Source organism: Phocoena phocoena, chromosome 8, assembly GCF_963924675.1.
Source record: "Phocoena phocoena chromosome 8, mPhoPho1.1, whole genome shotgun sequence".
In the NCBI taxonomy this organism is placed as follows: Eukaryota; Metazoa; Chordata; class Mammalia; order Artiodactyla; family Phocoenidae; genus Phocoena; species Phocoena phocoena.
Genome location: NC_089226.1, coordinates 12,223,442 through 12,239,019, shown reverse-complemented (window position 1 = coordinate 12,239,019; position 15,578 = coordinate 12,223,442). Strand labels below are relative to the sequence as shown.

Sequence of the window (15,578 nt, the reverse complement as noted above, 5' to 3'; positions counted from 1 at the left end):
GCCAGAGGGCAATTTTTTCCTATCTGTATAGGTTGGATTCATATAAATCAATATGTATCAGAATCAATTCTTAGAGAATTGATCAAGCTACTAAAAGACAGTATATTTAAATGTTTTTGTGTGTGTGGACTGGCCAGCCTCTATCATGCCTGGAGTATCCATATCCTGATTCAAGTTGAGATTGAATATGACTTCTCTTTGATCCTTGTGCAATCCAGGAGCATCCAATTACCTAATTGTTTGCCTATAATGGCTATTTTTTTTCTAGTGGTACTACTATCCTACCCTCCACGTTCCTCTCGCTGTCTCTCATTTTAGTGGGATGAATTGTATTTAATTCAGAGAACTCGTCTACCAGTCTCTCGAGTCTCCGCCTGTTGGGGTCAACCAGACTCAAACCAGACTCAGATGTTCTTAAAATAAGAATCGAAGCTTTCCAAGGCAAGAAGGGCCTTCAGAAGGCATCCAGTTCCAGTTCAGTCTCCTGGGGGAATAGGCACACAGGTTCTTTTCAGATAGCTAAGGTTCTTTCTTATTTTTAATATCCCAGAGAATTCATTTTCACAGTCTTCTTTGGTCCCTGTTTGAAAGTTCACTTTTTCAAATTCCTCCTCTAAGAGTTAGATTTTTCATTTCTCCTGTGAGTTGGATTTATTTCCTCCTAGGAATGGGCCGTGTTCTTTAAAGTCAGACCAACTTATATGCCCATCAGTTGAAGATCTTAAACCATCTCGATGGTTGTAATTCACCCAGTACTAAACCTGTATTGCATGATCAGTCGAGTCTAGTTAGGATGGGAACCTGAAGTTTTATTTCAGTCAGGATGATCCAGCGAGATCCTGCTCCATCAGTAGTTACTACCAAAGCAGTTGCGCCCCTCGCACACCCTCAGTCTCCCTTCCCCCAGTGAGTGGTGGCTCGGCCTTCCCTCCAGGTGCCAACTGGTCCAGAAGGAGCGTTCTTCCTCCAGGCCCCCGTGCGTGGTGGATCTGGCCGGTTAGCCCCTGGGTCATTCACCTTGTCACGCTCTCTCCTCTCCCCTACGTCAGTGTCCATGGTGCAGTGCCCGAGCTTCAGCCACTACTCCGTGTGTACCAGCAGCTGCCCGGACACGTGCTCCGATCTGACGGCCTCCCACACCTGCGCCACGCCCTGCACGGAGGGCTGCGAGTGCAACGCAGGCTTTGTCCTCAGCACCAGCCAGTGCGTTCCCCTGCACAAGTGCGGCTGTGACTTCGACGGCCACTACTACGCCATGGGCGAGTTCTTCTGGGCCACGGCCAACTGCACGGTGCAGTGCCTGTGTGAGGAGGGCGGCGACGTGTACTGCTTCAACAAGACGTGCCGTGGCGAGGAGGTGTGCACAGTGGAGAACGGCTACCAGGGTTGCTTCCCCAAGCGGGAGACCGTGTGCCTGCTCAGCCAGAACCAGGTGCTGCACACCTTTGACGGCGCCGCCTACCCCTTCCCCGTCGAGTTCTCCTACACGCTCCTCAAGACCTGCCCTGAGCGGCCAGAGTACTTGGAAATCGACATCAACAAGAAGAAGCCGGACGCAGGGCCTGCTTGGCTGCGGGGTCTCCGGATCCTGGTGGCCGACCAGGAGGTCAAGATAGGAGGCATCGGGGCTTCGGAGGTCAAGGTAAGACCCCTGTGGCCTTGGAGACTTTTCTGATGAGTCCCGCCAAGCGAAGGAGCCGCGCTCTTCAGGCTTGCCTGGCTGCCTCTGACCGTGAGCGGATCCTAGGAAGGCAATGACTCCGAAATGGGAGCATTTTCTAACTGTCAGCACCAAATAAAAGTCCATCAGGTGGAGACCTGGAGTGAAGCTGGAATTCCTCGAATTAGAGCAGAACTAGCTCGCCAGAGTAGCAGATACTTATAGGATGCTTACTGTGTGCCAAGCACTAGCCTAAGCGGTATCACATTCATCCTAAGAGGTAGATAACATCATTATTCTCATTCTACAGATGAGAAAACAGAGGCACAGAGAGGTTAAGTAACTTCCCCCGGGACACACAGCCCTAAAAGTGGGATTCAAGCCTGGGTCAGCTGGCTCCAGAGTCTGTGCTCTTTACCCTGTACCATGCTGCATCTCTTACCTGTAGATGGGAATCCGTGTGGAGTAGCACAAGGGGTGCCTGCCATGGTGCCTCACGCCCTGCTGTCTTGGTCTGAAATGCCCATCACTAAGCGTGCAGACTCACAGATCATTAGTAAGAAGGAATCTTGGGCATCATCGAGTGCAACTCCTTGTTTTCACATGAGGCTCCCAAAGGGCTAAATGAGGGCTGTGGGCCTGACAGCTGGAAGGTGGCAGAGCGGGGGTGATGGAGGGTGAGGGAGGAGCAGATCTCCCTCCTCCCAATGCCATGTGCATTTCATAATATCACATGACATCTAATTTAGAAAGCAAAAGTCAATGCAGTGAATAAAGCATACATCCACAAACCGAAAGGGCTGTGTTTTTATTCCCATTGACACACTGGCAGAAATTAATTTATCAAAATAATAATAGGTAGATAGGTGGATGGACAGCTAGATAATTAGATATATACTGTGTGCTTCCAAGGGGCTGAGACACAGGAAAAGTAAAATTTGAAGGGAGAAGAAGAAGGCAGGACGTCGGGGACAGGAGGAAGCCACACGTCTACGGTGACTGTTGCTCACACTTCAGTTTTGTTTGGAACTAGCTTAGGGTCTCACACACACACAAACAGCAAATGTGTTGGATCAGAAGAGGCTGGAAAGAAAGAAACAAAGATGCCCATGAAAAAAACAGTTGATGTCTGTGTGGTTTCCGCACACTGTCAGCTTCTCAACCTTACTCCAAGGGCTAGTCATGGGGCAGAGCCACGTCTTTATTCACAGCTTAGGAAATTGTGGGCACCCTGTGTGTATCTGGAACTGATGATAGCGATTTGAATTTTCAGGTGAACAGTCAGGAAGTGGAACTGCCTTTTTTCCATCCTTCGGGGAAGCTGGAAATTTATCGAAACAAAAACAGCACAACCGTCGAGTCCAAGGGTGTCGTGACCGTGCAATACTCAGACGTGGGTCTGCTGTACATCCGGCTCTCCACCGCCTACTTCAACTGCACGGGGGGCTTGTGTGGCTTCTTCAACGCGAACGTCAGCGAGGAGTTCTGTCTCCCCAATGGCAAGTGCACGGACAACCTGGCGGTGTTCCTGGAAAGCTGGACCACTTTCGAGGAGATCTGCAACGGGGAGTGTGGGGACCTGCTGAAGGCCTGCGGCAACGACTCAGAGCTGCTGAAATTTTACCGCAGCCGTTCCATGTGCGGCATCATCAACGACCCCTCCAACAGCTCCTTCCTGGAGTGTCACGGCGTGGTCAACGTCACCGCCTACTACCGCACCTGCCTCTTCCGCCTGTGCCAGAGCGGGGGCAACGAGTCCGAGCTCTGTGACTCTGTGGCCCGGTACGCGAGCGCCTGCAAGAACGCCGACGTGGAGGTGCAGCCCTGGAGGACCCACGACTTCTGCCGTGAGTTCGGGTGACGCCATGGGGGCGGCCGGCCGGGGCGGGGCATTGATAACCGAGACCGCAATCGCACTCGAGGACAATCTCATTAACCCTGTGCATCTCCCCTAGTCTGATGTGTCCCCTGGAAGGCTCGTCCCCCCAGGCCAGACTATTGCGCATCTTTATTGTTGTTTCTAATCACACAGTCCCTCTTCGTTGTAGAACAATTAGCTATTGACCCTTCGTTATGTCTAGCAGAGGGAACACGTCATGTCAAAGGACCGGAAATCTTTGTGATGTCTCAGTGGGCGCCTTCTCTCTTGGCAAGGCAGGACCCCATTCATTTCAGCACATGGTGATCCGTCAGGGTGCCTTTCCCGGAGTAGAGATTAGCCCCGCTCCCCAGGGCAAACCTGACAGTGGTTCTTGAGAGAGTCCCATGGGCCTGGTTGTTCATTTTGCGCCTAGAGTATCTGACCCCTCTCAGCAGTACTTATAGTAATGAGAATAATTGCCGGGAAGATGAGACATATAATCCCCTGGGTTCTGGGCGAGCCCAGGGGGAGGAGTAAATGGAAGGGTAGAAGGAGAAGTGGCTGAGGGCGGGACCCAGGCCTGGAGGCAGGACTGCCCCACCTGGACCACATCTCCCACCCCTTCCCCACCAAGAAGGTGGGCCCTCACGAAGACCAGGGCTACCACTGAGATTCCATCCTTTACATCTGGTTATGTCTCTTCCATTATATTTCTTCCTGCCTAAGTTTGTTTATTTCTTTAACTTTTTATTTTGAAATAATTTTGAAGTTACAGAAGGGTTACAAGACTATCTATAGAGCTTTTACCCAGATGACGTGCTGTCAGCATTTTGCCCTGTTTGCTTTGTCACTCTCTCTCACTGACTCTCTGTGTGAAGGGAAGTTGCAGACATCATACGCCTTTGCCCCTAAATACGTTAAGTGTATATTTCCTTAGAATCAAGACGCTCATTCACAGCCCAGTACAGTTACTGAGTTCAGGAAATTTAACACGGAGGCGATAACTTAATATCCACTTCAATTTTGCCCGTTGACCCAGTCGTGTCCTTTATGGCTTTCCCCTACCCCTCAGTTCAGATCTAGTCCGCGACCACATGGGGCATTTAGCTGTCATGTCTCTTTGGTCTCCTTAAGTCTGGAACAATTCCTTAGCTTCTTTGTCTCTTATGATCTTGTCATTTTTAAAGATTACAGTCTCCCCCCTTTTGAAATAGAATGGCCCTCCATTTGGATTTGATGCTTCGCCATGGCTGGGTTCTGCTCTACATCCCACCCAGCCCCCTGCCTAGGAGAGGCATGTTTTCCTCATGGTATCAGGTCACATGTGGGGCACACTCTGTTCAGCCTCCTCTCGCTGGTGATGGGCACATCGATCCCCTGGTCAGGGGTTGTCAAATATCACCACTCTGTGTCGCTACGTTTCTGTCTTGTGACGGATGAGCAGTCTGTGGGGAAGTACTTTAAGGCCATGCAGCGTGCTGCGTGTCATCACAATCCCCTCCTCGGCTTAGTGCCCACTGAGGACTTTTGCTTGTACTGATCTTCAGCATGACGATTACATGCTGACAGTTTACAGCTCCAGCACTCTCTCCACTTGTACCCGTCAGCAGATGTCATTTTACTGTAAGCAAGAGCCCTCCTGTCTCTTCTGCCTGCCTGTCCCCTATCTATCATCCATCCACCCATCCATCCATCTATTTATTTACCTCAATCATCTATCTGTCTTATCAACATGGACACACAGATTCCTGTTTGTTTCAATGGTTCGTGTTTCATATCGCATTTGTTATTTTGGCTTTAACATTATGACAGATTTGGCCTGTGGGTGCCCCTTCCAGTTGCCTCCTACGTCCTTCGGCTATGCCTCTGTCGCTTTCTTACTTTCTAGATTAACGAGATGCTTCACATCACCTCTTAACCTTCCCTGCCCCAGCCTAGAATCAACCATCACTCCGAAAAATCATGATTCATTTTGCTGGGGAATGTTATTAGAAGCTATGGTCTGAGTGAGGCTTACCCATTGCTATTGGGGTATCCTTACCTTGCCTCTAAGCCTTTGCAATAGTAACATCTTAGACAGAGCTAAGAATATCCCCCGCGCCTTCCCCCCCGCCCGCCACATATCGTTATTTAAAAATAATGCTCTGGTTTCTGAGCACCGGAAGTCCAGAGGAGCATATGGAATATCATCTCAGAGTTGGGCGGTTATATCCCTGGTGACCCTAGCCACACGGGGGGGATTAGTAACAGAGGCTGTGAATCTGCAGGTGGAATTCTGGAAGCATGCTCTTTTCATAAAGTCACCTAAAGGGAGGGAGGCTCCAAGGTTCCTACTGGCCACCACATCTAGTGGGACCTTAGAATGCTTTCTCAAAGGCTTCTCTTTAACCCACTTCCCACATCCTCTTTTGCCCCACCTCTAGCTCGTCTAAACTGATCTCTGCCCCTGCTCCTGTACTCAACTTTCTAGTTACAGTTCATTCACGTTACGGGATTACAGAGTCTGCCCCATACCAAATCCGTTTTGTCGCCAGGCCATGTCTGTGCCTGCTTTTAGACTATGAACTCCTACCCAGCAGGAAGTGTCTGTGGTTTGTTTTTTTGTACTGCACAAAGCACAGCTTGGTGGCATGGCTCATGCGAAGGAAGTGTGGCGGGATGACAGTGATTCCCTCTTTTTCCGTGTGCGATGCCTGCTGAGAATCACTTCTCCCCATCCTTCATCGGGGCCTGAAGAGCTGGAGCAAACGCTCATAAGTGCCTTTTTTAGAGAGAGACTTGTGGACGGAAGCAGCCACGTGGAGCGTGGCTTCCTCGGGTGGAGGGCCAGGGCTCACACTTGATTAATCAAGTCTCTGGGTACTAAGGGGTTAATCTGGTCAGGGTTTTGCAGAGTGGGGATTGGATTGAGTGACAGCTGCAAATCAGGAACACAATCTTCTTTGGACCTGGAGAGAGGCAACCACTGCTTCTGTGTTCAGATATTTTTAACCAGCTCTCGCTGGCAGAGCCAGGCTGCCCAATTAAGTAATTTCAGAGGCATTTCAGGAGCCAGGGGAAGTTTTATTACTTCATGTCTGCATGTTCCAGACTTTCAGACACATTCAGACAACACGATAAGTCATAAAACGAGAGCCATTTAAATAAGTCATGTTATTTGCTATCACCATAAACCTGCAGTCAGTGTTATAACATTCATAATTTAGAGACAAATGTGAAAATCGCTCTATACAGACATATTTAATCAGTGCCGAACTAGCCTACAACTAGTCAGTGGAGGTGGAGACAGTCCTTTAGCCCAGAGGGGAAAAATGATTGGCTTTCAGTCCATAGGGCAGAACTGTTGAGCTGGTACTTGTGGGCGGAACTATTATTGCCATGCAATTTCTCTACAGTGTCCTTTGTGTCCTTGGATTATAAAACCCTCTTAAGGAGTGATCGTATGCATAAGACCTAAAGAAAGCCTTAAAGGCAAGATCTTAAACTCCCAGGAGACGGTGACGATGTTCACAGATCTTTAGAGAACACAGACCTGTGGGTAGATTTCTTCTGTATTCCTGAGTTCATCCCGGCTCATGTCAAGTTTTGACAAACAAAAATAATAAAGAGACCTGGGAAGTTACACGGAATTCCATGGTGAGCCGCATGTGCCTTTATTGTATGTGCTGTGCTTACTGACGCACAGTCTTGATCTATCAAGGAAGGCTTCTGGGCAGAAGAGTGACTTGAAATGAAACCGGGAGGATGGGTAGGATTTGGCTCTGTGAAGGCCATGCAGGAGGGGCAAAGGGTGTGAATAAAGGAGGTGGGCAGGACCATGTGCTGAGGTCAGTGAGGAGGTGGAAGGGGTCAGAGGACACCAGGAGCAGAGGGATGAAAGACACAGGGAAGGTCCAACGTGTAGAGTAGAAACACCTCCATGAAACCTATCTGTAATGGAGGGAAGTGTAAGAAGGGAAAGGGTGCAGTGTTTATTGAGACCCTACTGTGGGCTTGATATATTAGGTTATTAATCCTCAGAACAGCAGTCCTAGGTAAGTACTGTCCTTATTTAATAAGAGAAGAAACTGAAGCTCAGAGACGGTACCCACAGGTCTCTACAGCCTCAGAGCACTTGTTCCTTCCAGGACTCTCTTTCCGGAGTCTTTGAGTCAGGAGACTCAGAGTCGGGAGACGCAGATTCGAATCTCTCTCCAGTACTTATCAGCTGGATTAAGTCACTGAACTTCAGTTTCCTCACTTATAAGACAGGGGTGATATGACTGTCCTTACCATCCAGATTGTTGAGAAAATTACACTAAAATGCCTAGAACAGTGCCTGGTGTGCCGCAGGTGCTCAGAACAGGCCCGTCGTCTCAGAATCTTCTACTTGAAAAGCTAAGTGCACTAGAGGAGCACGTGAGTGAGGGGCTCGCTGAGCCTTGTGGATCACCCCAAATGAGGATGGCAGTGGTGCTGATCACATGGCATTTGCTGAGCTCACTGTGCTGGACAGATAAGTCACATGCAGCTTATATACCTGCACGCACACACGTGCCCCCACACTGTGCGCACAGCCACACGTGCACACACATGCACACACCCATGCATACCAATGAGTGTACACAGACTCTGTCTCTGACCTCTGTCCCTTTCTCAATCCCATCTCCTCCTCACCCACCCTCAGCTCTGGACTGCCCGGAGAACAGCCATTTCGAGGAGTGCATGATGTGTACAGAGACCTGTGAGACCCTGGCACTGGGCCCCATCTGTGTGGACAGCTGCTCCGAGGGGTGTCAGTGTGACGAGGGCTATGCCCTGCAAGGCAGCCAGTGCGTCCCCCGGAGCGAGTGTGGCTGCAACTTTGAGGGACACCAACTTGCCACCAATGAGACCTTCTGGGTGGACCTGGACTGCCAGATCTTCTGCTACTGCAATGGCACAGACAACAGCGTCCACTGTGAAAACATCCCCTGCAAGGGTGACGAGTACTGCATGGAGGAGGGCGGCCTCTACTACTGCCAGGCCCGCACCGACGCCTCCTGCATCGTCTCGGGCTACGGCCACTACCTGACCTTTGACGGCTACCCTTTTGACTTCCAGACCAGCTGCCCGCTCATCTTGTGCACCACAGGAAGCAGGCCGAGCTCAGACACGTTCCCCAAGTTCGTCGTCACAGCCAAGAACGAGGACCGGGACCCGTCGCTGGCCTTGTGGGTCAAGCAGGTGGACGTGACCGTGTTGGGCTACAGCATCGTGATTCACAGGGCCTACAAGCACACGGTGCTGGTGAGCGGTCACAGGCCAGCCCCCAGGAGGGGAGCCGTGGGGATGTGAGGATAGGGGTCCCGGGTCAGCAAGTCAGGCTGCAGCTGAACCAGGCAGGTCCAGAATCCAAGGAAAAGCAGAGGATGTTAGAGCAGAGAGGGGCCCTGGAGACTTCCCATCACTTTATCTTACAGATGAGGAAACAGGGCCCTCAGAGAGAAAAATACCCAAGTCACAGGCACCAAATTAGGAACAGAGCCAGCTGTAGGAACGGTGCCTTTCATGTCGTAGCTGAGTGTGTTGGAGACGGCACAGACCTACATGGAGTCCCAGCTTGGCTACACTGAGCGGCCTCAGACAGTCGCTGTGTGTATACGAGAATGTGCACCTAGCATGGACTAGGCGTCAATAAGTGGTACTGCTGTCTAATCCACCTCCTTCCCTTAGCTGAGATCAAAATATTTGCCTCCTCGGGCCTCCTGCTGCCTCTTTCAGTCTCCCTTTCGCTCCCAGGGGACCTGGGAGTTCAGGAGTCTTGTCCACATCTGGAGCACCCTGGGGCTCCCTTGCAGTCTTCTTACTTTTCACTCCCTTGGCCACGAAGACAGGAGCGGGTAGGGGCTGAGGAGTTCCATGCACTCCGAGTCCAGCCTGAGGATGTCAGCTGCAGCCACAGGCCGGCCACCCCTCCCCCAAGGGCCCGCCCTGAGCAACACTTGGGACACCAGCAAGCCACTGCTTTAGCATTTCGGAGGAGCTGACTTAGGATGTCAACCTTTTAACACCATCCTCCCAGGTCTGCGGTGTAATTTATCTCTAAGGAGATTCCTCTTCCTCTCATATACATTCCCTTTCAAATTCTGAGCTGTTAAAGACTTCCTTGGGCAACTCTGCTGACTTCTTTCCTTCCTTAGAATTTTCTTTAAGCCCCTTCTCTGACAAAGAGAGGTTTCTGAGCTTCTTAAACTGTCCTCCCTTTCACGTTTACTGGAAAGTGTGCCTTCTTGGCATCTAAGATGGAAGTCTCACTATGAACATTCTTCTTCCTTTTCTTGGGTATTTTACCCAAACTGCCATTGGTACCCTCTGTGTTTCACCTAACAGTTGGTTCCTCTATCATTTATGGCATTAATCGTACTGTATTTTTCCATGATGTTCATGTCCAGCTCACTCAATATTCATAGTGGACTCCTTGAGGGCAGGAACCACACATAATCCATCTTTATGTTAAATGAATATACTGTGTGCTGTGACACTCAAAGCATTTGTCAAATGAACGAAGGAGATATCATAATAAGCCCTTTCTTCCAAGGTTCCTACGGCTTTTATTTTGCTGCTCGTCACTTCTTTAGCACTTTGAGAGATGAAATTACCACCTGGACAAGTTAGGAGTGTATCAGATGCCTTGCTTTTAGCCACAAAAGGTTTCCAACAGGTGTCCGGATAGTCAAAGTCGCTCTTTACAATAACTTCCCTCTCCTCCACTTTCATCAATTGTGTTAAAACAAACACATCAATCATTTTGTCCATGTGGCTGCATCTTGTTTGTCCTCTTCTCCTTTGCTCCTCCTCTGACATATTTCTACCCTTAGATTTATAATTTTGGATATCGTTCCTTATCTCTGTGACATTCAACACTTTTCCACCTTTCTACCTTTCAGGTTTTTTTCTTCTTGTAAAGTATAATCTGTTAACAGGCCCTGCCGCATCCAGTGTACTATGAAAGCGTATTTTCTGCCTTGTGTTACACGCTGTCAAGGTTTAGGTATATAGACATCTGAGGCTACCCATGTTTTCTGACCCAGTTATTTTCACATATAGACACTGGATCTTCATGAACACTTGTTCTTTTCCCTGCTCTCCCTTCTCTCCTCGCCAGTGGCTGATTCTCTTCTCTCACCAGGTGTTTCCCTCCCTTTGGGTCAGCTCACCTTCCAGGCGCGTGTCTCATGAGAGGCACTCACGCCTAAAGTCGAGAGCCATGAGAACTACACAGCTGGTTTCTTCCTCCCACAAAGAAATGCGGAGGGAAGGGTATATTAGTCCTTAGGGCTGCTGTCACAAAGCATCACAGACTAGGTGGCCTGAAACAGCAGAAACCTATTCTGTTACAGTTCTGGAGGCCAGGAGTCCTAAACCAAGGTGTCCTCAGGGCCATGCTCCCCCCGAGGTCCTAGGGAAGCCTCTATTCCAGGCTTTCCTCCAGCTTCTGGTGGTTGTAGGTGACCCTTGGCTTGTGGCAGCATAACTCCAGTCTCTGCCTCCGTATTTTCATGGCCTTCGTCCCTCTGTGCCAAATCTCTCTCTCCTTTTAAGGACACTAGTCATTGGATTGAGGGCCCACCCTTTCCCCACATGATCTCCTCTTAATGATTACATCTGCAAAGACCCTATTTCCAAATAAGGTCACGTTCACAGGTCCTGGGGGTTAAGACTTCGATATACCTTTTGGGGGGATACAATTCAGTCTACAACAGGGAGTAATTAGAGAGTCATGGGCATGAAGGAGGAATTGATTAAAGGGGTGGGGGGACCCTTTCCAGGGCTCTTCTTTCTAGGTCACCAGATGTCCAAAATGCCCAAGCTGGGAATAAGAGTGTACAGCTTTCAGATCTCTTGACAGAAAGACCAAGTTCAGGGTGCTTGAAGGTTCTTTTCTTCTGAGGCCTAGGGGGTAGATTTAGCATTTACTTTGAATTATTAATATGCATTACAGGATCTGCTTGTTCAATGATTTGCGTTTGTTTTTCCCATGATGTTATTATTAGTCACCATCTCTCCCTGAGAGAAGAATAACGGCCGTCATAATGACAGAGCGCGGTGAAGCGCCAGGCAAAACACAGCACAGAGCCCGGGTCACTGCTGGTGCTTGCAAAACCAGAGGTGACATGGAAGTGACTCCTCGGGACACCGGGTCCCTCTGTGATTCTGACCTTTCTCGGCGTTAAGCAGTACTGAGGATGTGGGGAAACCCACCAAGCCGAGGGAAATTAGAAATAAATATGCTATGTTTATACCAGCCAGGGAGTAGGGGTAAGCGACAGAGGTGAGCCACTCCTGGGCACCGCAGAGCCCACGCCTCAGCCGTCTACAGCCCGAGCTCCACAGAGACGGCCTCTCTCCTCCATCTCCCTCAGGCTTCTGCACAGCCGGGTCCTGCATGGTCTAGGCCAAGGTGAAGGCTCTCAGGACCTTCCAGAGCTGGTGTTTTATCACTGATTGCCCACCCCGTGGCCATGAGAGAAGAGGGAAGCTTTGAGCATCACTCTGGCTCAGTTGCATCTGATGGGCTTGCATTGACAGGCTGTTCTGTGCCAAGCCCTTCGGGTAGAAACGTGAGTCAGACATGGCTTCTGTCCTAAGGGAACTCAGGGTCTAGTGGGAGAGACAGACGTGTTTGCAGGGAACGTCAGCGTGATATGAAGTTCCAGAAAAATGTGACGTGCAGTGGGGAAGGGGGGTGTGTCATGAGAGAACAGGTTGCCTGAGCCGCCTGGGGGGATGGAGGGAAGGCTTCTGCAAGAGATGATCCAGACCTGAGCCCTGAAGGCATCCACTGGCCAGGCCGTGAAAGAGGCAAAGGGCGTCCTAGGACAAGGAAACGTCAGTGGAGATCCAGGGCGGGGGTGTGAAGGGGACCTCAGAACAGCTGAAGAACAGCTGTAGCAGCAATCACAGCCAGTTGTTTAAAGGAAAGCTCGCTACTGAAAAGCGAATATGTTGCCTTATTTCCAATACTTCAGTATTAGAAACACATTTCCCCCACTCATCCCCATGCCCTGCTCTCTTCCTCCTCTGCGCCGGCCTCTTCCATCCATCCTTATCCACCCCTCCCTTCCTCTGCCTCTCTCTTTCCCTCCGTTTCACAGGGACAGACAGGGCAGTGATGTAGGGATGGAGGCCGCATTCCTGGGGCCTGAGAGACAGGGAGAAGCTGGGCAGGCCTGTCTGCGTCGAGGCCTTCCTTTCCCAGGTGCTCCTGGGCAGTGACAGGACTCGAAGGCCTTGAGCTGTAATCCAGGCACATGGCCTCTCCAAGGTATCGCCCCCTCCTTGACACCCAGTAGCCAGGAATAGAGAATGCGTAGAAACTCAGGAGGAAAAGCCAGCCAGCACGCGTGAGCCCTTGGGTGCTCAGCCTTTAGTTTATTCGTGCAAGTTGTCAAGGCTCGTGGGAGTCCCCACGGCCTCTGCTTCCCTCGGTGACTTTGCACACCTGTGCTCTCTGTCTCTGGGCCTCCCAGGTGAGAAAGTTATGCTCACCAGGCGCGATCTCCCTCTTCCTCTTCCCCCCTCCATGCTGTCTCTGAAATGACCCATCACCACGCCCTCTTCACCTCCTGTCCTCTTTCCAGAGAACGAATTATCTCTTCCCCTCTCCATGGCCACTCTCCACCTACACCATCTCTTTTTGGCCCTCTCAGGCTCTTGCCTGTCTCTCATCTCCTCCCCCTCCTGTGTCTTGGGCTTTTCTCTTCAACCCATAAACATATTCATTCTAAGATAAACCTTGACCCCGATTCAATCCAATCCCTCTTCTAACCAATCCCTCTCCTCCCCTTTCCTACCAAACTCCCGGAGAGAGACATCTCTGCTTCCATATCCCCTGTTTGCCGTTTAACCTCTGCGACCTAGCCTCTGGTATCATCACGCTACTGAAGTTCTCTTACTAAGATCACTGGCGGCTTCTTCTTTGAAAAATGAGTCTTTTTCAGGCTTGATTTCATGGGACGTTACAGACGAGGCCCTCCGTGGTCCAGGCCCTCCCCGCCTCTCCATCTTCATCTCCCATCATCCCCGAGGTCACATTTTATGCTCCAGCATCATTCAGTTGCTGTAATTCCTCATATTTATCAGGCATTTCCCCTCCTCTTGGCCTCAGCTCAGGCTACACCCTTTTCTTGGGATTCCCTTTTCTTCACTCTCATTCCTTCATTTTTTGTTGTTGTTTTGTTTTGTTTTAAATTTTTATTGGAGTATAGTTGATTTACAATGTTGTGTTAGTTTCAGGGGTGCAATAAAGTGATTCAGTTATACATACATATATGTGCGTGTGTGTGTGTACATGTATATATACATACACATGTATATATAGTCTTTTTCTACATCTTCCCTTCCATTATAGGTTATTACAAGATATTGAGTAGAGTTTCCTGTGCTGTACAGTAGGTTCTTGTTGGTTGTCTATTTTATATATAGTAGTGTTTATATTTTTTTAAATTTTTATTGGGGTATAGTCGCGTTACAATGTTGTGTTAGTTTCTGCTGTACAGCGAAGTGGATCAGTTATACATATACATACATCCACTCTCGTTTAGATTCTTTTGCCGTATAGGCCATTCCAGAGTACTGAGTAGAGTCCCCGTGCTCGACGGCAGGTCCTTATTAGTTACCTAGTAGTGGGCGTATTTGATTCCCAAGCCCCAAATTCATCTTGACTGGACAACGTCACTCAGCCTTCAGGACCGGATGTGGGCACCGTCCTCTGCGGGCATCCCCGATTCTGTCCCCAGGCTGAGTCTGGTGCCTGTGCATCTATTTATCTCTATCGTTGCTTTCATCAGATGATGTTATTATTACCTGTTTATGTACTTGTCTCTGCCACATGCCTGTGAGCTCCTAGGGAAGGAGCCCTATGCTTTATTCCAGCGTTTAGCACGGTGCTTGGTGCACAGCAGTGCCAAACTGATGGCTCCTGGATGAATGAGTGAATTCTGCCTGGACCAATATTCATAGGCAAGGAGACCGCTGAGTTGAAATTTGAAGGGTGAAAATTGCCCCAGAGAGAGAGAGGATGGGGGAAGGACACCATTGCTGTGTTAGGTTGGTTCCCTAGAGGCAGAGTCTGAGGTGCGGATTCCTGAAAGTGAGGGAAGAACCAAGGGCAGAGAGCTCAGCGTGGATGTGGTCTAAGTTGGCCATCAGCCTGGGCCACCGGGAGCTCTGGTGCATGACCTGCACACGGAGTTGGTCCCCCGTGTTGGTCAGTCATTGGCCGAGGGCTGCCCTTAGGGTGGGGGTGGGGCTGGATGGGGGTGTCATAACCTCCTGGGCCAAGGGCCCCCCTTTTGGCCAAGGCCAGCTGCGAGTATCGTTAACTCACAATCGCAACTGCTAAGGATGGACACAGAAGGCACCACCACACTCGCAGCAAAGGAAATGGCACGTGGAATGGGGCAGCTCGGTCCATCTGGGGAGCAGCAAAGTGCTGGGTGTGGCTGGGGTGGAGGAAGTGAGTGGGTTGGGCGCGAGAGGCAGGGGCCAGCTCCTGGAGAGCCCTGTACCATGTGCTAAGCGTACCCCACATTTTATTCAAGCTCTGCAGGGGGTTTTAAGTATTAATTAATTGCTTTCAATTGCATTAAAAACTATTGGAGAGGCAGTGGTGAGTGGCTGGAGGAGGGGGGCAGTACCGGGGTAGGGAGACCAGTCGGGGGCATATTCAAGAGTCAAGGTGGAGGGTGATGAGAGTCTGAACTAAGGTGGTAGCAGTGGGGCTGGGGGCAGGGGTGTCAGATGGGAGAGAGATTAAGGAGGTCAGGAGGGGGGTTCTTTCCTGGCAGGGAGCAATCTACGACCACCACCCTGTGGGCAGCCACCTTCTTCTTTCAGGAGGAAGCCCAGCTCTCCTCTTAGCCCTCACAACAGTCTGTTTTCCATCAAGCACTCAACCAGCCAAGGGCTGCAGGATTTGGCTCACCCGCATCAAAATGGTTCAAGGGCCGTGCAGTTCCGGAGTTTGACTTAAGGGATTTCCTTGTTTTCTGAATTTAAAATCTGCGGGAGGAAACATGCATCCAGTGCCCTCTC

General features: G+C 50.2%; 1 protein-coding gene across 2 annotated transcripts in view; it reads left to right on the top strand.

Annotated features, from left to right (window-relative positions):
- TECTA (tectorin alpha) overlaps positions 1 to 15,578 on the top strand; it is a 73,646-nt gene that overhangs the window by 25,125 nt on the left and 32,943 nt on the right. For both annotated transcript variants that reach the window (XM_065881259.1, XM_065881258.1), the window contains 3 exons: positions 1,050 to 1,642; positions 2,934 to 3,507; positions 8,188 to 8,789. In XM_065881259.1, coding sequence (XP_065737331.1) covers positions 1,050 to 1,642; positions 2,934 to 3,507; positions 8,188 to 8,789 — 1,769 coding nt within the window. The remainder of the gene's footprint in view (positions 1 to 1,049; positions 1,643 to 2,933; positions 3,508 to 8,187; positions 8,790 to 15,578) is intronic.